Source organism: Bos taurus, chromosome 5, assembly GCF_002263795.3.
Source record: "Bos taurus isolate L1 Dominette 01449 registration number 42190680 breed Hereford chromosome 5, ARS-UCD2.0, whole genome shotgun sequence".
In the NCBI taxonomy this organism is placed as follows: domain Eukaryota; kingdom Metazoa; phylum Chordata; class Mammalia; order Artiodactyla; family Bovidae; genus Bos; species Bos taurus.
The window spans coordinates 28,070,670-28,091,992 of record NC_037332.1 but is presented as its reverse complement, the minus strand read 5'-3'; the positions used below and the strand labels follow the sequence as shown (position 1 = coordinate 28,091,992).

Genomic DNA, 21,323 nt, shown 5'->3' with positions numbered 1-21,323 from the left:
ATAACTTTCCTTCCAAGGAGTAAGCGTCTTTTAATTTCACGGCTGCAGTCACCATCTGCAGTGATTTTGGAGCCCCCAAAAATAAGGTCAGCCACTGTTTCCCCATCTATCTGCCGTGAAGTGATGGGACCGTCCGGATGCCATGATCTTAGTTTTCTGACTGTTAAGCTTTAAGCCAACTTTTTCACTCTCCTTTTTCACTTTCATCAAGAGGCTCTTTAGTTCTTCTTCACTTTCTGCCATAAGGGTGGTGTCATCTGCATATCTGAGGTTATTGATATTTCTCCCGAAAGTCTTGATTCCAGCTTGTACTTCTTCCAGCCCAGCGTTTCTCATGATGTACTCTGCATATAAGTTAAATAAGCAGGGTGACAATATACAGCCTTGACATAGTCCTTTTCCTATTTGGAACCCGTCTGTTGTTCCATGTCCAGTTCTAACTGTTGCTTCCTGACCTGCATACAGGTTTCTCAAGAGGCAGGTCAGGTGGTCTGGTATTTCCATATCTTTCAGAATTTTCCAGTTTATTGTGATCCGCACAGTCAAAGGCTTTGGCATAGTCAATAAAGCAGAAGTAGATGTTTTTCTGGAACTCTCTTGCTTTTTCCATGATCCAGCAGATGTTGCCAATTTGATCTCTGGTTCCTCTGCCTTTTCTAAAACCAGCTTGAACATCTGGAAGTTCACGGTTCACGTATTGCTGAAGCCTGGCTTGGAGAATTTTGAGCCTTACTTTACTAGTGTGGACATATTAGCTGTGAATAAGCCATTGATTGCTGTCCAGAAATGTTTTGCATCTATAAACTGAGAGTAATACCATGTCATCAGTATTTGAGAGGGTAAAACGAGAACCCATACAGAAGTTTTGGAAATAGTGAAAAGTACTCTCCATACCTAGGAATTGTGTACATGTAGTTCAGTAGGAGAGTTTTCAAAGATGTGGAGACGTGGATACAGCCTTTGCCTGAACCTGAGAGTAAGAGAACAACGAGAAAAGATGGATGAGCTAGCTTGTGAGGCAGACTAGGGCCTTCTCTGGTGGTTGGACAGAGAGGCTCTTCCCACAGCTGGGACGGTGAATTGGGCTGTGTTTGTACACAGATGTACACTGTTGTGTGTGTCCTTGGATGTTTTTGAGGGAAGATAAGAACAGCATTCTATAAATTAGCAATCCCTGTCTCTTCCAGCCTCTCCCTAAGAAAAACTTTTCGTAGTAGGAGGAAGCATAAAGATAGTTCCATCCAGCCCCCATGTTTATGGAGGGAATTGAACCCAGGGAGGCTACGTGACTTTTGTATTGTTTAGTAGGTAAATGTAATCATTCTTTTCCTGCCATTTTGTTGTTGTTTTGGTAACCATTTGAACACAATAGTGAGTTTATAGGTAGTTTTTTAAACAGTCTCAGTCTTCCAGAAAAGTTTCAAGTGCAGTGTAAAAAACTATCTTGAGAGTAAGTTGCTGATGAAGCCTGTCACCCCTGAATACTGTAATGTGTGGTTTTTTAAAATTATTTATTTATTTTTATTTATTTATCTATTGTGTATTTGGCTGGGCCAGATCTTAGTTGCAGCGCCTAAGATCGTCAGTCTGTGTTGCAGCATGCAGGATCTTTTTTTTTGTTTCTTCAGTTGAGGGGTCTAGTTCCCTGACCAGGGGTCAGACCTGGGCCCCCTGCACTGGGAGCACAGAGTCTCAGCCACTGGCCTACTGGGGAAGTCCCTGTAGTGTACTTTTATAGACAAGTACATTCTCCTACAGAACCAGGATATAACTGCCAACATCAGGAAATCACCATGTACATTACCATCAAATTCTCAGGCCCATTCAAATTTTGCTTATAAGCCCAATAATGTCTTTATACCCAAACAAATGACATTCCAGAGTTACTCTTGAGTTTAGCTATCATATCTCTTTAACCTTCTTCATCCTGAGAGAGCTCCTCAGTCTTTCTTTAACTTCTATGATCTTGATACCTGTGAAGATGGCTGTCCAGTTATTTTGTAGAATTCCCTCGATCTGGCTTTGTCTGATGCCTCCTCCTGATTAGACTCAGGCCATGCATTTGGCAAGACTGTCGCCCAGGTGAGGCTGTTGTTTTCTCATTGCGTCTACCAGGTGGCACGTGATTTCCACGTGTCCCATTTCTGCCCTTGGTCCCTTGGTCACTTGATTGAGGTTCTGCCGTGTACAGTTACTCTTATTCTGTTTATAATTAATAAGTGTTTATGAGAAAGACACTTTGAAACTATCTAAATTTCCTGCTTTTCATTAAACTTTTGATTTGTTCCTTTATTATATCTGTGTGGACTCCCGGTTTTCCATTTTATTCAATGGGTTTTAACCCATTATTATCCTGTGCGTAGATGTGCAAACCATTCCTGATTTGGCAGTGGGAGTCCCTGCAAGGTAGCGTTCATGTCCTTTCAACATGTCCTCTCAACATGTCCTCATTGCCTTCTTGTTTTTTCAGAAATATTCCAGGCTAACTTTTGTATTTTTTTTCCTGTCTCAGGCCTGGAGTCTGCCATTTTTCAAGCAACTCTTGATTGTTTTATTGGAAATTGACATTTACAAGTCAGCATCTGTTGGAGCAATACGCACAGCTGGGCCCTCTCTGTACAGGGCTCACCACTTACTTTAACCTAGCATTACAGGACTCATTCTGTTTTTCTTCTTTCTATGTTTATAATTCCTTCTCCAACAAAAAGAAACCTGGTTACCACTATCCTTAGTATATTATTTCATTAAAAAAAAGAAAAAGCCACTGTTACCTCTTACAACATGGGGGTCCCCTCCCCCTGGTCAGACCCTGAGTCCCCGTGTCCTCTGCTTGGACCCCTCCTCACACTTCTCAGGCCCCATCCTCCCTGGCCAGGTGGCCCCCATACAGCCTTATTTCTCCTGCCACTTGAACTCAGACACCTCAGAGTGGGCCTTCCCCTGCAAGGACTCCTCCTCACCCCATCCCAGGCTTCCCCACCCAGAAGCTGTCTACATCCTGCTTGGGCTTGGACACCCCATGCTGGGGCACCATTCCTGACCCTGCTCAGGCGCTGACTGTCTGGTCTGTGCTGCCCTTAGCGTCAGCCCATCAGAGGTTTCTCTACATAGAAACATTAACCCACTTAATGCACACTAAGTGGGAACTGAATCTGCTGTCCCCTTGGTTCTTGGTGAATGCACAGAAAGTGCTCAGTAACAGCACAGGGTGATGAACCTCAGAACAGCTATCCTGTGGGAATGCTGGTTCCTGAGAGAAGATGCAGTTCTGTGGTGCTGCCTTTTAACGGGAGGCTGGGCCTCCAGAGGCCTGGTAGAAACACCTGTGATAGGGACTTCCCTGGTGGTTCTGTGGCAAAGACTTCACACTCCCAATGCAGGGAGTCCTGGTACAATCCTTTGGTCAGGCAGTGAACTAGATTCTGCATGCCACAACTACAAAAAAGAAAAAAAGATACCCTGATGCTGCAACTAAGACCTGGCACAGCCAAATAAATAAATAAATAAATATTAAAAAAGACAAAAAAAGAAATGCCTGTGACAGAGGCATGTTGCTTCATGCCTTCAGCCTACACAGTGGGCTGCCCTTGTTTGGAGTTTGGGTAAATATAAATTTGTAGCTGTTAGCTGTTTTGAAAAATGGAGAAAAGCAAATTCAAGGTTATCCCTTTGATGCCATCAACAACTGTATATAAACGTCACTTTTGTGAATGTCATCCAATATTCACCTCAGAATTTATGTTCTAGTGTAGCTGCTATCGATATAGCCAGGGATCCCTGGGGTCCCTAAGACCCTTTCAAGGGGCATGGAGTCCTCTCTCCCTTTAAAAGGAGGTATACATAAGAGACTACAGGGACACAGAGAAAGAAAAATGACAATATGAAAAGGATTCCTTTCAGCTGAAAACTTAAGTTTAAGCTGCAGTTAAGAAACCATAACATTCACGTGTATTTGGTGAAGGAGGAAAAAACAACTTGTTTTTCCTTTTTTGGTCAGAATCTCAGAAATTAAACTTAGGTGTCAGGTGAACCTTTTGCACTTCCTTCCATACTCCTTCCCCTCAAAAGATCCGGTTCGAAAGCCCCATCCACATGGAGGGGCTTTGGTGTCAGGTGCCAGGGCCCAAGCCAGGGCATCTGTGCAGGAGGGCAGCTTGGTGTGGCTGTCAGAGCCGATGCAAGCCAGTTTAAAAAAGTGCATGCGAGTGTGCTCAGTCGTTCAACTGTGTTCAACTCTTTGCAGCCCTGTGGACTGTAGCCCACCAGGCTCCTCTGTCCATGGGATTCTCCAGGCAAGAATACTGGAATGGGTTGCCATTTTCTTCTCCAGGGGATTTTCGCAACCCAGGGATCAAACCTGCGTCTCTTGCATTGACGGGCAGGTTCTTTACCACTGAGCCACCTGGGAAGTGAAAGTCACTCAGTCATGTCTGACTCTTTGCCACCCCATGGACTGTACAGTCCATGGAATTCTCTAGGCCAAAATACTGGAGTGTGTAGCCTTTCCCTTCTGCAGGAGATCTTCCCAACCCAGGGATCAAACCCAAGTCTCCCGCATTGCAGGTGGATTTTTTACCAGCTGAGCCATAAGGGGAGCCCAAGAATACTGGAGTGGCTAGCCTGTCCCTTCTCTAGCGGATCTTTCCAACCCAGGATAGGGAAAGCTTAGAAATGTATATGGAAACCAAAAATTTCCAAACCACTTATCCATTTTGTTTTATTTTCATCAAGTCACTCTGTTTTGTTTTTGGTGTACATTAATTCAGTGTATTTCCAAACCACAAGTATAATCTAAGTATTTTTCACTATTTTAAATTCTGACCTCAGACCATATCTCTGAAGATTTTCTCAAGCCCCTTCATATGTAAACTTGGTAGCCACGTGGTTACAATTATTAACTTATTATGAATTTTAAATCTGATGCATATAAAGTCCTCTCCTCTAAAAACAGGATATTCAGTAATAGATATTACGTGGTTAGCCTAGAATGAGAGTATTGATCTTGTCAAAACTGGTGGTCATGGGATTTTGCTTTCTGCCTACATGTTATGCTACTAAGGCCCTCAGGATACAGAAGGCACTGGGGAAACACGGTGCTCTGAAAGGCAGAAAGGTGGGAGTGAGTCAGGCAGCAGAGAGAAGAAATCATTCTCGTACCCAGTAAGCTCCAAATCTAGAACAATGATTACATCCTTGAATATCATATTGAAAAAAGCCAAAGGAAGCACCAACAGAGTCTCCAACAATGAGAAAATTCTTTGAGGATGTATTTAACCAATAGAATATTATACAAGCAATGAAAGTGGGAGCTAGGAAGACTGTGTTGCAACATGAATGGGTCATGATAGTGAAAAAAGTGTGTCAAGTGAAATGAGTCATGATAAATCAAGATAAGTGAAAAGCCAAGATATTATGTAGTCTGTGGTTTTAAACTCTGACAAAATATTTTTATGCATTTGAAAAAAAAGGAGTACATTAAAATAATAATTGTATGCAAGGCAGTGAGACTATTTCTCTAATATTTTGCACACTTTAAGCAATGTTCTTCTGTTGCTTTTACCATTTAAAAGAAGCTCTGTAGTATATGTCTACAGTCAAGGAGACACATAATGTTAAATCAGGAAGAATGCTGTATTTTTCTAATATAATTAGAACACAGTGAGTGATTTTTTTTTTGGTCAGTACCCAAATGTGGCATACACATTCAAGTGACTGCTGACCCTTGACGAATCACTTGTGTGATATTCCTGATTGCTTAGAATAATTTTTTAACTGTCCTCTTGAACAATATGAATTGGGTAGTTCCAGCAACACAGATGGGAACGTTTCCTCTTCATTCAAGAGGAAAATAAGACTTTCCTGCATCAGGTAGAGTTGTTAGGGGACATCCAGGTATTGATGTCCTCAGAAGCAGAATTTAGTGAAGGCTGATGCTTGTGGCTTCTTGGACTTGCCATATTCAAAGATAATGATAGAGGTGTTTTCTTTCTATTATTTCTTTTTCTTACCCCTGCCTTCCCCCTCTTTAGGTTTTCACTGGAATTTTCACAGCGGAAATGTTCCTGAAGCTCATAGCCATGGATCCCTACTATTATTTCCAAGAAGGTTGGAACATTTTTGATGGATTTATTGTCTCCCTCAGTTTAATGGAACTGAGTCTAGCAGACGTGGAGGGGCTTTCGGTGCTGCGATCTTTCCGATTGGTATTCCATATTTCTCCAATTTCTTTTTTACATTTCCTGTCTTGTAGCTAGTAGGAAGAATTTTGTATAAGTTAATCTGATGATTTTACAAAATTCTTAGCTGTATCCTGCTCCCAGTTTCAGTTGACTGTTTATTGGTTTATCAACTAAAATATTGAAAAACTTTTCTGCTGGTTACCTAATCTAGAAAGTAGGTTTTTTTTTAATCAGTCAACAAACATAAATCAATTTTATGAAGTTCCTCAGAAAATAATGGTTAATCTAAAAGATGAAGAAGGATTCACAAGAGCTATTCTGAGGTCTGATTTGAATTTGCTCGTGAGCCCATTTCTTTATCTGAACATCTCCCTGAAATGGCAAATATTTCTCCCTTTTCCAAAGATGGCTCATTTCTTCTATCATGGTGACCCCTTCCAGAAAATGAGAATAAAATAATGTTTTTTTAAGTTATATTGAAATTAGTTGTTGAACACAGATCTTTAGCTCAGAAGGATTTTTTTAATGTATTTGAAGAAATTAGTGTTCAAATTACTAAAATGCCTCTGAATGTATTAATAGTTAACAATATCCTCAGAATAGCTTCCTATGAAGCATAGGCATGAGTGATGTCCTGATTGAGTCCCTTGAGAAGCTGAGTTACCTTGAGGGTATCCCAGTCAGACAGAGCATCAGAGATGGCTTAGATTTGTTTCTCTTATTGGGAAAATACCTAAGCACTGACAACTGAAAGGATTTAAGGATATTCAGCTTATCTAAGAAAGAGAATTGGATTAGAATGAAACTGTTTATAAAACAGAAATCTCATTCAATCCAAGTCACAAATAACATCTGTCACATTTCTGGAACCTCTGCTTACTGGTCTTTGGTTAGGATCCAGCCAACAGTAGACTTTTTGAGAGTAGTTCTTGTTATTTAGAAGATATGAAGAATTAAGTGATAGAAGCATTATCACTAATACTCTGAATAAATTAACAGCCAGTGAGAATGGTGGAAAACTGTGAGAGACCCAGATTACGTACAGAGCATCACCTGGTAAATCTTGAACTCTCAGACAAAACTCAGATTTTCAGTAGGGGAAAAAAAATGTCCAAATCAGCATGGTTGCCTTCTACGAGAATTCCTGTTAACATCCTGTTACACATACTACTACGTGTGTAGTTATTAACTTAAGACATACGATGGTGATCTCTGTTCATGGGCTTTATTATAATTCTCAGCTGGCTAGCCAAGACCTTATAATCATTCATCACAGAATACAGAAATTTTCTGATTAACAGATACCAAAAGTTCTGCCCTCTGAATTAATATCAGTGTAGTCCCTTTTCATAAGGCTTTTGCTATATTAGAACTGCCCCTTCGAAACTGCTTTTCCTCCTAGTTAGTCTAAGCATGTCACAAAGTTTCATATCAACCATTACCTATTTATTGGCAGGCAAAAAGAGAGATATGTGGAATTTTTAAATGCTTGCTTTTTTAAAGAGACAGATGATTTATTCTCACTGTCCTTAACAAGCTGATCTTTCGGTTCACTACAAATCACATTTTCCTTAATATGACTGCTGAGAAGTCAAGGGAGAATCAGTAGGAAAAGGATATGTTCATGTATGGATTTTTAAAAGGTGGATTGACCTAGAGACTAATTTAGGGACTAGAAGCAGTATTCTTGGTTCTTAGTTCTAAGTCTTTCACTTATTTTGCAGTTAATTAGTTTTCCTTTATCTGTTCCTCAGTTTCTCTCAGTTTTAAGATACTGTTAGAAAACCCTGAGAATTTCCCAAGGGTGCTCAGTAAATGTAATGATCTTACTAATTTTGTATGTTTTTATTGTAGCCATGTGATAAGAATAAATTAATTGAATTTCATTTGGGTTTTGTTTGGGTTTCTTTTCCGTAGCTCCGAGTCTTCAAATTGGCCAAATCCTGGCCCACCCTGAACATGCTGATCAAGATTATTGGAAATTCAGTGGGTGCCCTGGGCAACCTGACCCTTGTGCTGGCCATTATTGTCTTCATCTTTGCTGTGGTGGGGATGCAGCTCTTTGGAAAGAGCTACAAAGAATGTGTCTGCAAGATCAACCAGGACTGTGAACTCCCTCGCTGGCACATGCATGACTTTTTCCATTCTTTCCTCATTGTCTTTCGAGTGTTGTGCGGGGAATGGATCGAGACCATGTGGGACTGCATGGAGGTGGCTGGCCAGGCTATGTGCCTCATTGTCTTCATGATGGTCATGGTTATTGGCAACTTGGTGGTTAGTACTAACTTGTACATCTTTTTGTTCTGTGCTCTGAGCATTTGACCCTTGACCCAGAAGCCCAGTCTACTTAGTCCTTCCATGTCTCTGTTGGTCTTTATTCTTTCTTGGCCCAAGAACCCTAAGGTACAAAGGAAAAGAGACTGCTGTTTTCAGAGGCCTAGTGGGTCATGAGCCTCACAACCTGTCAACCTTTTCATAACTGTGGAAACAAAATTCAGCAGTTAAGGCACTTTTCCAAAGTCCCGCAGCTAATAAACGTCAGGGCTTGTATTAGATCCTTGACTTCAAAGTCTGTGGTCTTTCTACTATTAAAAAAACCTCAGAACTTCTCAGCCTGATCTTTTGGGCTGGATAATTGTTTGTTGTGGAACTGTCCTGTGTATTGTAAGGTGTTTGCAGTATCCCTGGCATCTGCTCTTTACTGGCCAGTAGTGACCCCCAGCCCAAGTTGTAAAAACCAAAGATGTCTCCAGACATTACCGACTGTCCTCAGGGGGCAAAATTGCCCTTCTTTGAGAACCATGGATCTAAGCCATCCTAGGATTTTATCTGATGTTTATAAATTTCAAATCACTTCCTTACTTCACTCTGTCCACCTGCTGTCACTTGCCTCTGGAAATAGAATGTTCACCAACAGAAATTAACACCTTGTTTCTCAAAGTGTCATCCGAGAACTAGCAGCAGTGAGAACGTTCAAGGGTGTACTAGAGAGTCAGAATCCTAGGCCACTCCCCACAATCAGTACCTGCAATTTTTTTTTTTTTTTTTTAGTATCTGCATTTTTAACATGATTCCCAGGTGATCCACATACACATTATAGTTTGAGAAGCACTCATCTTTCAAATCAGGCCAGAGCCCGCCTGCAAGTGTACAAGAAGGAGGGTTGGAAGAAGACACACTCAGATGACCCCTTATAAGCTCACCGAGAGTGGTTTTCTTCCTTTTTCTGCCATAGAGAAGCATATGCCAGTAGGGCATTCCTACTCATCAACCTCTGAACCAGCCTTGCCCACCCTAGTCTCTCATTGGACCTATAAAAACAGGCAATGTAATGTTTCTTAGTCACTCCCATTCTCCACTCCCAGCCATCTCCCCTCAGTCCTGATCCCTCCAGTCTTCCCACTCCTTCAGTGGAGACAGCTGCTGCCTGCAGCTCCTATCCATTGTAGAGTCAACATCACCAGCCCTGACCTCCCATTGCTCTAGTCTCCTGTCCTCGGTAGTCTCAGGGACATCTTCCCATGACTGGCTACAGACACCTGAGCACATAACAAAATCCACTATTATTTCTGCCTGTGATGACACTGTTCCCAGTTCCCCCTTGGCTCAGTCCTTCTGCCCATGTCATCTCTAGGAATCTGTCAGTCTCTTCTGACTTTTCTCTCCATTCCAGGTAAATATCTGATGTCTCTCATATCTTTCTTCTTAGCATTTCTATATATGCATCTTTCTTTGTAGTATTTCTGAGATCTGCCCCTTCCTTTCCATTTCTACAACCCATCTGGTATTTCTAAAAGTCCAAGGAAGACCATCTTCGTTACAGTCACCTTGAGTTTCACTCATTAAAAAAGGCCAAGTCCCAGGACCTACACCAGACCTACTGAATCAGAATCTTTCTGGTGAGACCAAGGAGATGCTCGTTTTTAACAAGCATCCCACTCCAGGAGATTCTTCTGCTTGCTAAGGTTTGAGGTTCCTATAGCCTGATCCAGACCCTTATCAACTCATGCAAGGAACAGCTTCCTAACTCCCAACCCCTCCTCCCAGCCTACCACATGTGTACCTAGAAGGAATGACTTTCTCAAGTCTCTGTCATCATCTGTGACTCCTTTACTCAAGGACCAATAGTGGATCCAATTAACATTCAAATATTTCAGCCTGGCCTTCAAAGCCCTCATCAGCTGACCCCCGCTTAACTGACTGTATTCCTCTGTAATGCTGAAAATGGCCAAGGTAACCCAGATACGTAGAGTTCATATATTGTTTCTGTTTCCCCCACCTTGTACATATGATTATTTCCACCTAAAATGTAAGCCTTACTCTTCTTCAGAAGTATGACAAAGTAAGGGCCAAGTGTAAATCAAGAAGTGAACATCTCTCCCACTTTTCAAAAGTAAGTCTTAATAAAAATAAATTAATCTTAATGCCCAGTGTGGTTAAGAAAAGAAAAATAAATGAACTTGTTTCTAATGGCCTGACACTTAGATATAGAACCCCAAAGTCACCATCACCCTCTTGCTAGAGCTACTTAATTTTGATAAATGTTAGGAAAACAAAGAAAATCAATTCTTAAAATAGGATAACATGGAATATATTTCAGTTCCACCTTCGAGATTTGTTACATGAAAGTCTGGTTCTCCAAGCCTAGTTTTTTTCTAACCTGGGTCCTCCAGGACACCTGCTGCTGAAGAACACGTGGCGTCTAGGCATTCTTTGATCCTTCTCAATAATCCATGCCCACCTTTTTGTATTTTTTGTATTTTTGTATTTGTTTGTATTTTTGGAGAATTTTCTCCCAAAATGGGTACAACCTTTGCTTGTTCTGATTATAAGAAAAGCAATATGTTTTGAAGTACATATATATGTGAATAGCACTATAAAAGAACCAAAAAAAGGAGTACTAAACTCCTTGTATTACAACCAAAACCAAACAAAATGTCCACATAGTGACACGAGCACTTAAAACACTATGTGAGTCAAACAGAACACAGTAGAAACTCTGGAGTCTTTTACGTAAGCCTGTGAGCTTGCAGTTTACAGCCCTAGTTGAGTGGATAACTGTACCCAACACCATTCTCCATTCACTCGCCATTTTCCTAATGCTCCTGGTGCAGGTACTGAACCTGTTTCTGGCCTTGCTTCTGAGCTCCTTCAGTGCTGACAACCTGGCAGCCACAGACGATGATGGAGAAATGAACAACCTGCAAATCTCCGTGATCCGGATCAAGAAGGGCGTGGCGTGGATCAAACTGAAAGTGCACGCCTTCATGCAGGCCCATTTCAAGCAGCGCGAGGCCGACGAAGTGAAACCTCTGGACGAGCTGTACGAGAAGAAAGCCAACTGCATCGCCAACCACACCGGCGCCGACATCCACCGGAACGGTGACTTCCAGAAGAATGGCAATGGCACCACCAGCGGCATCGGCAGCAGCGTGGAGAAGTACATCATCGACGAGGACCACATGTCCTTCATCAACAATCCCAACCTGACTGTGCGAGTGCCCATCGCCGTCGGCGAGTCCGATTTTGAGAACCTAAACACCGAGGATGTCAGCAGCGAGTCGGATCCTGAAGGCAGCAAAGATGTAAGGTCCCAGCCGAGAAACCTGTCTTGATCCTGTGTAGGAACAAATGATCAGCCTTGGGACTGGTCCAGCCATGGGCCTGGCAGAGAGATTTTGGAATAGCCAACTCTCAACTTCGAACTTTTGGGCTTCCCTGACGACTCAGTAAAGAATCCGCCTGCAGTGCAGGAGAACTGGATTCAATCCCTGGGTTAGGAAGATCCCCTGGAGAAGGGAATGGCCACCCACTCCAGTATTCTGGCCTGGAGAATTCTGTGGACAGAGGAGCCTGGCAGGCTACAGTCCATGGGGACACAAAGAGTTGGACAAAACTGAGGGACTTTCACTTTACTTTCAACTTTGAGAACCAATTCTACCCACCCCCAGACGAGCTAGATTCCTGAGATGGTCCCTCTTGCTTCTGAGTCATCTGGATCAGGGGCTGGAGGAAACCCTCGAGTACTTCCCTGCCATCAATCTGTCTGAGCTGTACCACTGAGACCAGCTATAGGCACCTTCTACTTAGGGTGGACCCCCGTCATCTGCGAGCAGGCTATGATGTTGTACGCCCTCCTGACAGGTTCTGCGGGCCCTGTGATAATTGTCAGCCCATGGTGAATTGCATGATGATGAGTTTCTAGCCTGAATTGTAGCTGCTGCGTCATCAGTACCAAAGGCAGTGTAGTCAGCATAGAGCAGACGTGCTGCTATAGCAATGCTTCTCTCCTTTCTCCTTATGTATCTAGAAACTGGACGACACCAGCTCCTCTGAAGGAAGCACCATTGACATCAAACCAGAAGTAGAAGAAGTCCCTGTGGAGCAGCCTGAGGAATACTTGGATCCAGATGCCTGCTTCACGGAAGGTGAAAGGGGGCCAGGAGAGCGGATGGCATGTAGCACTTGCATGGCTTGCAGACAACGTTTATGCTAGGGTCCGTGGTTGGCCGGGGAGAAGGGGGCTCTGTGGGTATCTGCAGGAACTTTGTTCCCTGCCTCATCAGTTTCAGGGAGGCTGATACCATTTTCCCCATTGGATGCTCAGCTGTAACAAGTTTTTATTCTCAAACTTTTCTTTGTCCATTTTTCTCAACATCAGCCCCAAGACTTCCACTGTGTCTGCCTCCTGACTACCCTCTTCTCCTCCCGCTCACTGCTTCTTTATAGGATATCTTCCCATCACCAGAGGGCCTTGCCCTGGCTGCCTGGCAGCATAGCTTCAGCCCCACCACCCTCTCCACTTCTGAGTCAAAGATTCTGAGTCAGCCGCTGAACTCCCGTTGTGCTGTGTGGTGGGGCAGCACCTGGGGGGCCCGGGCGCTCTGGGCGGGGCACGTCCCACAGTCTGATCTGCCTCTCCCGCCGGTGCCAGGTTGTGTCCAGAGATTTAAGTGCTGCCAGGTCAACATTGAGGAGGGACTGGGCAAGTCTTGGTGGATCCTGCGGAAAACCTGCTTCCTCATCGTGGAGCACAACTGGTTCGAGACCTTCATCATCTTCATGATTCTACTCAGCAGTGGTGCCCTGGTGAGGTCTGGGGAGAATCTGCTGGGGGATTGACTGGGCAGGGGTATAGGGACCAGCAGGAAAGACTGGGTGGCCTGAGCCCAGTTTCTCAAACAACACAGCCTGGCTGAAGACCAAGAGTAACGATCTACTCCGGTGCTTCGGGCTGGTGTTTTGAGTCCTGGGGATTAGAATTCACACTTGTCTGTATCTTCATCCTAGACCTCAGCATGATCCCACTTGAGCCCAAGGCCCCCTTTTCATCAGGATAAGAATACGAATGACCAAGTATCTTCACTGCTTAGCTTGCCTCATTCAAAGCAACTTCCCTTACTTCCCTAAACCCCTGATTCACAAAGGACCACATGTTATATGATTCAGTTTATACAAAATGTCCAGAAGGAGCTGGTCTCTGGAGACAGAAAGCAGATTGGTGGTTGCCAGGACTAGGAGGAGATCGGGAGACTAGAGGGTGACAGCTGGAGGGTGTGGGGTTTCTTTGGAGGGTAATGAAAATATTCTAAATTCGACTGAGGTGATGAATATATGACTCTGAATGCATTAAGAGCTATTGCGCTGTAAACTTTAAGTAGCTGAATTATGAGGTATGAAAATTACATCTCAAGAAAAGTTTTTTACAAAGAAAAGCCATGTGTAGCAAGGGACAGTGAAGGGAGACGGGGAGCTGATGACCCGCCAGCACAGGTGGGAAGGCTGCGGGGGGTTGCGGGGGTGGGGGTGGTACTTCCGTGTTGCTCATTTCCCTGTAGGCGCTATAGGCAGCTGCTGCCTCTCTTCCAGGCCTTCGAGGACATCTACATCGAGCAGAGGAAGACCATCCGTACCATCCTGGAGTATGCTGATAAAGTCTTCACCTACATCTTCATCCTGGAGATGTTGCTCAAGTGGACAGCCTACGGCTTCGTCAAGTTCTTCACCAATGCCTGGTGCTGGCTGGACTTCCTCATCGTGGCTGTACGTGTCCTGCTTTCTCCTTCCCTCCGCTGCCAGCAGGAAAACAAAGACAGGGACTGTCCTTCCTCTACTGGCTAGTGTTGCCTGGGGCCCAGTGGGTAGGCCGATAGGAGGTTTGGGTAAAGTTCCCTTCAGAGCACTCAGATGGTGACTTGGGAAGCGACGCTGAAGTCCCCGCATTTGCTCCAGGGCCTAAGTCACCAGTTCATTAGTGGTTTCACCTAGAAGTTTCTGAGATTAGGAATGGGAAGAGGAATCACTGGTGTCCAAGCTTTGTTATTAGACTGGGAACAGAAAGGTTCTGGCCCCAGACCAGCAGTGTTGTCCTGCTGCTGCCAGGAGAGGGCTGAGAGGACGGGGCGGGCTGGGTGGGATCTAAGTAGACTCTCCTGCTGACCATGCCCAGGTACACTCCCATCCATCTCAAGTCTTCATACCAGACTCATCCGAACAAATCTGCCAAGGAGAGGAAAGAACCCAAAAGAAACCCTCCCCCGACTCCCACTCCTTCCCACACATGGCTATTTCCACAGTGGTGATCAAACTTAAAAAATCCTTTTTTTCTCCAGGTTTCAAGACCATCTCCATGGCTCAGTGGTCTTTACCTGCTGTGTTATTTTTCAGGCTGAAGCCACGTCACCTATAACTATTTCTCACTCCACCAGGAACTGTTCCTTATTGGGCTTTCTAACTATGATGAGTGCTTCTTCTTCTGTCTGATCACTGAAGCTTTTTTCTTCTAGTCAAATCAGCATTTGAATGAGAATGAATGGGAATTTCAGGAGCAGGGACAAAGGTGGCTTCACTTCCTTCTGAGGGTGGAGAAGGGGAGTGTTTGGCGGCTGGGTTGGTCCTTTTAAAATAGGTTTCATTGGTGAACTGCCTACGGAGCCCCTCTGGGCTGGCACGAAGCAGCACAGAAGTCAGAGGCACCAGGCACTCCGCACCAGGGTGATCTCTGCTGGGTTAATGCACTCCTTTCCCAACACAGCATCCTCTACTCCTTCCGAGAGCTGTCACTGTGCTCCAGTGGGGTGAGGAGGTCACTGCCCTTAGAGTGAAGAGGGAGGTCTTGCCCCAGGGTGGCCGGCATGAGCGCCTCTAGCCAGAGGTGGCAGCCCCTTGTGACGGAAGGGCCTCTGCCTCCTCCCACAGATGGGAAGCATGAGTTCTAGGAGGTGAGGAATGGGTTTGGGATTAAACCCAGAGACCTGAGGTGACACGGGCCAGTTTTCTTCCTACAGGACAGTGGAAGTTCCCTGGGGCCTTATTTCACTGTGACTCCTCAGGACCGCTTAGAGTCAGGTGGACCCTCGCGGGAGACCTAGGGGCCCCTTGTCTTCTAGATGTTCCAGAAACTCAAGATGGTTACATCCACTCCCACACTTCCAGCAGCCCTAGGGAAGCTGCGATTCAGCACAGACCTTCCCCACCTTGACCTGCCTCCTGTTCACCCTAACCTGTGCCACTCCCCTCCTCTTCCCTCTGGGTGGGCAATCAAGTACCCCACATTCCGCTGCTATTATAGAAGAAGTAACCATTCTGCAGGTCTCTATGTATTTAGCAAATACTTTCAGCACTCTTTATACTAAGTGACAGGGAAGCGAAAGACATGAGAAAGACATGGAGCCCGCTGACAATAATCCTTAAATCCCCCTAACTTTGGGGAGTTGCTGGATTCTTCCATTGCCATGAGACCTGACTCTGGCTCCTGAAACACTTCTGGACCAGTAACTAATAAACAGAAATCAACAAAATACCATTCTCCATGTAGAATTGTCCCAGGAGCCATAGGGAGTCACAGGGGACAGGGAGGGATGGCCCTGGCCCTTGGGAAGCTCACCTTAGCTGTCCAGGCCACTCTTGTCTCATTCCAGGCTTGTGGAAATCCAGCATTCTGGGAACAGGTCTCGCTCAGTTTTCTCTCAGACAGAGCAGTGCCTTTATTCTTCATGTATCAAATGTTTATTCAACACCCACAGCACAAAACCTCCTGCCAGGTGTGGGGAAGCAGAGTATGCCAGAGTCGGGGCAGGGGTGGTAGCTCCAGTCTGTGCCCTGGCTGCACTGTGCGAGTTATGGGTGGAGAATAAGGCTTAGACTGACACCTGGACAGCTGGAACCATCAGAGGCTTTGCTGTCCTTTTACATAAAAAGTCTGGGCCCTTTGGCGTTTAGAACATCCAGCAGGTGTGAATTTTCGGCCCTCATTTAGCAGCCTCCCTGAGAGACTCTCTTCCCTCCCGTCTCATCCACCAGCGACTCGATGCCGGAACCTGTTATCCATCACCTTGTTTGTTCCTCTAATGGATTTTCAGTCTTCCTCATTGCCTCTTGGAGCCTCTAAGAGTACTTTTTAGAATCATGGAGATGATCTAGACAACTTCCAAGATTAACTTTCTTTGTTTATAAGCCACATGAGTTCCCGGAGACAACATTTTCTTCTGCCCAGGTCCTTGGCTGCCCTGGAGATTGTGTCCTGGAAGAGAATTTCATCATCTTTTCCCAGGGAAATTTACCCCCAGCAGATCCAGAGATTAGCCAGCATATCTGTTCCAGGGATGAGAACTTACAGAGACGATTCACCTCATCCTGAATTCACTACTGAAAACACTCTGCATTTGGAAATGTTCATGTCATTTTAAAAAAGTCACGCAGTGTCTCCCTTTTCTTCTATGCCTGCAGCCACAGATAGCCTGGATTTTTACTTGCCCTCAGTTCCTTTTCTTTTTCAGGTTTTATTCTTTCCTTAATTCTTTTAAGCAATGTTCTGATTATGTCCAGTGAGTGTTTAACATGGAGACTCAGCAGATTATAAAATTACCACTAACGACTCAGATAGGACGCTTGCCGATGCTGTTTTGGGAGGAGATCTTGGTTAGATTGGTCAGTTGAATAGCAGACCATCTCAGCAGCATTTACAGCCAGCCTCTGAATTGGCATCTATACCTCCTCCACCCTTTTCCCCACTTTGGGCCTATTTATCATCAGAAAAAAGCCTTATATGAAGCTTAGTTTTCTGTAATCTTTACCTGGCATAGTTATGCAGAATTGATTTGGGTATTTTGACCTCGAGTATTTGGTTAAAGTAGCTTACCTTCAGATGTACCCATTCAGGTCTCACTTAAGAATATGAGACAGTGTTAGATGCTTCAGGGTTGAGAGTTGGACGCGCCTGGCAGTCGTAGACAAAAGACAACTCCATGTGGATTCTTACTGTCAATGATGGATGGAGGGAAAATGATTGGCTGGTACTGCTGTGTTCTAGATAAAGCTTTTGAGGCTGTTGTTTTGCACAGAAATTACACTCTGAGCCATCTACCCTTCAAAGAACCTGAGTAGCCGAATAGAGCAGCAGTTCATTCCAGACTTGCTTTGGCTACTGCCTGGGCCTCCAGGGAAGAGGTCTCCATTCATGGATTATTAGGACAGGCATAGCCAAAGGTTCACACTGCTTTAAACTCTGAAACCTCTGAGCCTACTCATCCCTGACCCTCACTAGGCCATTGACCTGCTACTTCTACCCCTGCCAGCCTGCTGCTTAATTATAAATATCTTTGTTTTTAAAAAGAAAAAACTTTTTGTACAGTTCAGAGATACAGAATCTTGAGAAGTAATTCCCTCAGCTAGAGTTTAAAAGCATCAAATGTAACCAAGAACCAAATTGTGGATTGTTTCTCTTTTTTTGACTCTAAATTTGCTTTAAAATATCATCAGTTTAGGCTAAGCCAACCTATAATCATTACTTCCCAGTACAGGAAATTTAAGAATTGTTGATGAGAGCATCTTAACCTATCCCAGACTTGTGGTGCAGTATAAGGGAAATACTTCTCTAAGAAACCCAGAGCCCAAACAGTCTAACTAAAGATATTTCCGGTCGTCTTCCCCCTGAAGAGCTCTGTGTCTCTCAGGTTAGGCCCAGGCAGCCCTCCGTGTAGTTAAGGGATCTGTGGGATAGCCACTCTGCGAGCTCTGGTAGAATAAGGTGGGTTTGCCTCTGTAAAAGCAGGAAAGCATTTGACTGTGACTCCAGGCCTAGACACCAGACTACTTCTCCCCAGTGTGGCAATATACGCAGCTCCAAATTGTGCAGATACCATAATCCTTTATTGGGGTTTTTGTCACCCAGCCAGTGGGGGTGTTGGCCTGTCTGTGGAAGAAAGAGTTCTGCCTGGGAATCAGGAGTTTGGGCCTTTAGTCCTGGCTGCAGAACTCCCAGTGTTGATACTGGGCAAATTCTTGTGTGTGGGTCTCAGTTTCCTTATCTGTAAATAAAAAATTCATCCAAGAAGGCTTCCAGCCATTATCCTGATGATAAGAATAAGAGAAGATTTTCCTAGAAAGGTTAGACCTGAGGCCAGTTCTTTTGGGGCTTTGTGGAGAGAAAGTATGGGAATTATAAGGGAAAATATGGATTCAGTTGTCCAGACCTACCCAAGTTCTCATGACCATGAAAGAGCTGTGATTCTAGTTAAAAAGATGGAAGGATTGTTGCAGTTAAAAGTGAGAGAGTCACTTGAGTTCCCATGGAGCCAAAGTTCTGTCAAGAAGTTTCTTCATTTGGTCCTTTTCTTGTTGGGAACTGCAAAGCCTACTATGGTACTCATTGAATCCGTTTCCTTGTTGATGTAGTAACTGATCCAGTTCTCAAACAAATGGTTTCTTGTCAACCAGGAGTCAGAGAGCTTGTCCTTGTTGGAAGTCCGTGGTGAATGAGCTGAGGCGGGGGCAGCCTGTGTGGAGTGTGTGTATTTATCTGTATTCTTTTCCATAGGTACCATTAAATTTGTCTGGCTTAATTTAATGGGAACTTCTGGGACCTGCAGAGACTGTAAAGGGCGAGGGTAAGGTTTTTGTCATCTGTTCAGGCTCCTCTCCTTCCAATGGAACTTCCTCATTCCCCCTATCCCGTCAGCCTCTTCCCTTTGCCAGTTTGTATGTTTGTTCTTCTGCCCTCTCTCGACGTTCTCTTCCCTTTGTGTTTTTTTCTTCTGCCTCAACCACCTTTCCTTCCAGGTCGTTTGAGTCCAAGTTGAAGTAGGCAGCTGGTGTAACGCACTTCCTCTTCCGGGGGGGCGGGGCCCAGTCTGTGTAATCAGGGCTAGGGGTTTTATTCTAACACTCTGGATCCTCTGTTTCTTTTTTGTTGTTGTTGCTGTTTTATCTTTTGTTTCCTTTGTTTTGTTTTTGTTTTTCTCTTCTGTTTCCGTGTAGGTCTCTTTAGTCAGCCTTATAGCTAATGCCCTGGGCTACTCGGAACTAGGTGCCATAAAGTCCCTTAGGACCCTAAGAGCTTTGAGACCCTTAAGAGCCTTATCACGATTTGAAGGGATGAGGGTAAGATACTAAGAGCAGCTGATCCTTCTGCATGCCAGTGGAAACTGTTGAAGCATGCTAGAACTGATCACACGGTGGGAAGATCATTCAAACACGAATTCTGTGATGCAGCTGCTGTCTTGATCCTCCACTCTCTCTCCCCCGCACGTGCCCTGTGCGAAGGGGACTCACATTAAGCTGCCTCATCATATTAATACTGGCCCCACCCCCAACAACATGCCATCGCAGACCATGTTAACATTGGCTATTCTCATTTGGCCTGGCTTACCTGTAGCACTTGGGGCGGCTTTCTGGGCTGTTGATTTAATAGGGAGAATCACCAGGTGCAAAGAAGGGGAATTGTCACCCACAGACTCACTGAAAAGCAGAGGCCACAGACAGGGAGAGTGCTGGATAGGGGTGTGGGCCAGGTGGGGACCGTGGCCTTGGAGTCGCTGAGAAAGCAGCTGAGAAGGGGCTGGAAACTGGGACGGTAGGCCTGGAAATGGGGACGGAACAGAATTTGGCATGACCCTGGGAAAAGAAATGCTTTTCTTTCTATTCTGATTCCTCTTATTGCACCTTGTTGTTCTCAGCCCAGTCCCATAAGGACTGGCAGCCTCTGTCTGATAGCAAAGCTTTCCTCCTCATCCCCTACCCCTCTGCCCATGCTCTCTGGTCCCCTGTTGTAACACTGCTAAAATAACAACCAGGTACAATGATAGATGACTATCAGCTAATTCATCTGAAATTTCTCAACCCCTGCTGTTACCTGCTTGGGCAATACTCCACCCAAATCCAAACAGTGCAAGGTGCTGTCACCCTGCCAACTGAGAAATAAGCCTTCCTCTTTTGGTGCCTTTTTGCTGTCTCTCTTGGTTTAAAAAATTTTTGTGTGTGGGCACATGTATGTGCATGAGCACACACATAGTCAGTTTCCTAAAATCAAATAGACAACTGGCTGTTGATGGTAATAGTTGTCCGGTGGTAATCAGAGAGGTCTGTTATACTTAACGAGACCAAGAAAACTCACTTTAATTCAGATGTTGAATACATGCAGGAGAGCAAACCAGAGGATATTTTTTAAATATGCAGAGATCAAATATTAAACTGTTGGAATGACCCACACAGAGCAAGACTGCTCAGGGAAACTAGGTACCAGAGCAGTACTGCGTCACTCCGTTCTCATCTGTGGGTTCCTGGCCACTGTTCCATGAAGCCACCCGCATCTGCCCAGGAGGATGAACATCTCCCTTGGCCTTGGGGGTTTTATTATTTTAGTTTATGCAGACAAATGCTTTCTGTAAGACGTTTGCATTTCTGCTGTAGCACAGTCACAGTTTGGTTTACTCAATAGAACCTTTCTGCAGCCCACCTGAAACCATCTGCAGGAAGGTCCATTCCACAGCAGCATACATTTATTTGAATTAAGGAAAAAAAGTTGGGATTCTAAGTCTTTCTCCCACAGATAAAAGATTTTAGAATGTGTGCAATTAGGTCATTGTTATGCTTAGGCTAAATATAAGTAGGGAGAGAGTCTATTGAAGAGGGCTTAGCATTTTAGGGGGCTCTGGTGTCATTGAAGATAGGGTTAAAATGCTCTTCCCTCCTCCCCAACCTTCCTACTATTTTCAGAAGAGGTTAGTTAAATATTTTAAATAAGTTGTACTAGTTTTGTTAGGAGAAGGCAATGGCACACCACTCCAGTACTCTTGCCTGGAAAATCCCATGGATGGAAGAGCCTGGAAGGCTGCAGTCCATGGGGTCGCTGAGGGTCAGACACGA

General features: G+C 44.5%; 1 protein-coding gene across 4 annotated transcripts in view; it reads left to right on the top strand.

Moving 5' to 3' along the window:
- SCN8A (sodium voltage-gated channel alpha subunit 8) overlaps window positions 1-21,323 on the top strand; it is a 198,001-nt gene that overhangs the window by 155,873 nt on the left and 20,805 nt on the right. For all 4 annotated transcript variants that reach the window (XM_059886569.1, XM_024991947.2, XM_059886568.1 and 1 more), the window contains 7 exons: window positions 6,030-6,203; window positions 8,097-8,453; window positions 11,294-11,764; window positions 12,490-12,607; window positions 13,114-13,268; window positions 14,049-14,222; window positions 19,437-19,559. In XM_059886569.1, the coding sequence (XP_059742552.1) occupies window positions 6,030-6,203; window positions 8,097-8,453; window positions 11,294-11,764; window positions 12,490-12,607; window positions 13,114-13,268; window positions 14,049-14,222; window positions 19,437-19,559 (1,572 nt within the window). The remainder of the gene's footprint in view (window positions 1-6,029; window positions 6,204-8,096; window positions 8,454-11,293; window positions 11,765-12,489; window positions 12,608-13,113; window positions 13,269-14,048; window positions 14,223-19,436; window positions 19,560-21,323) is intronic.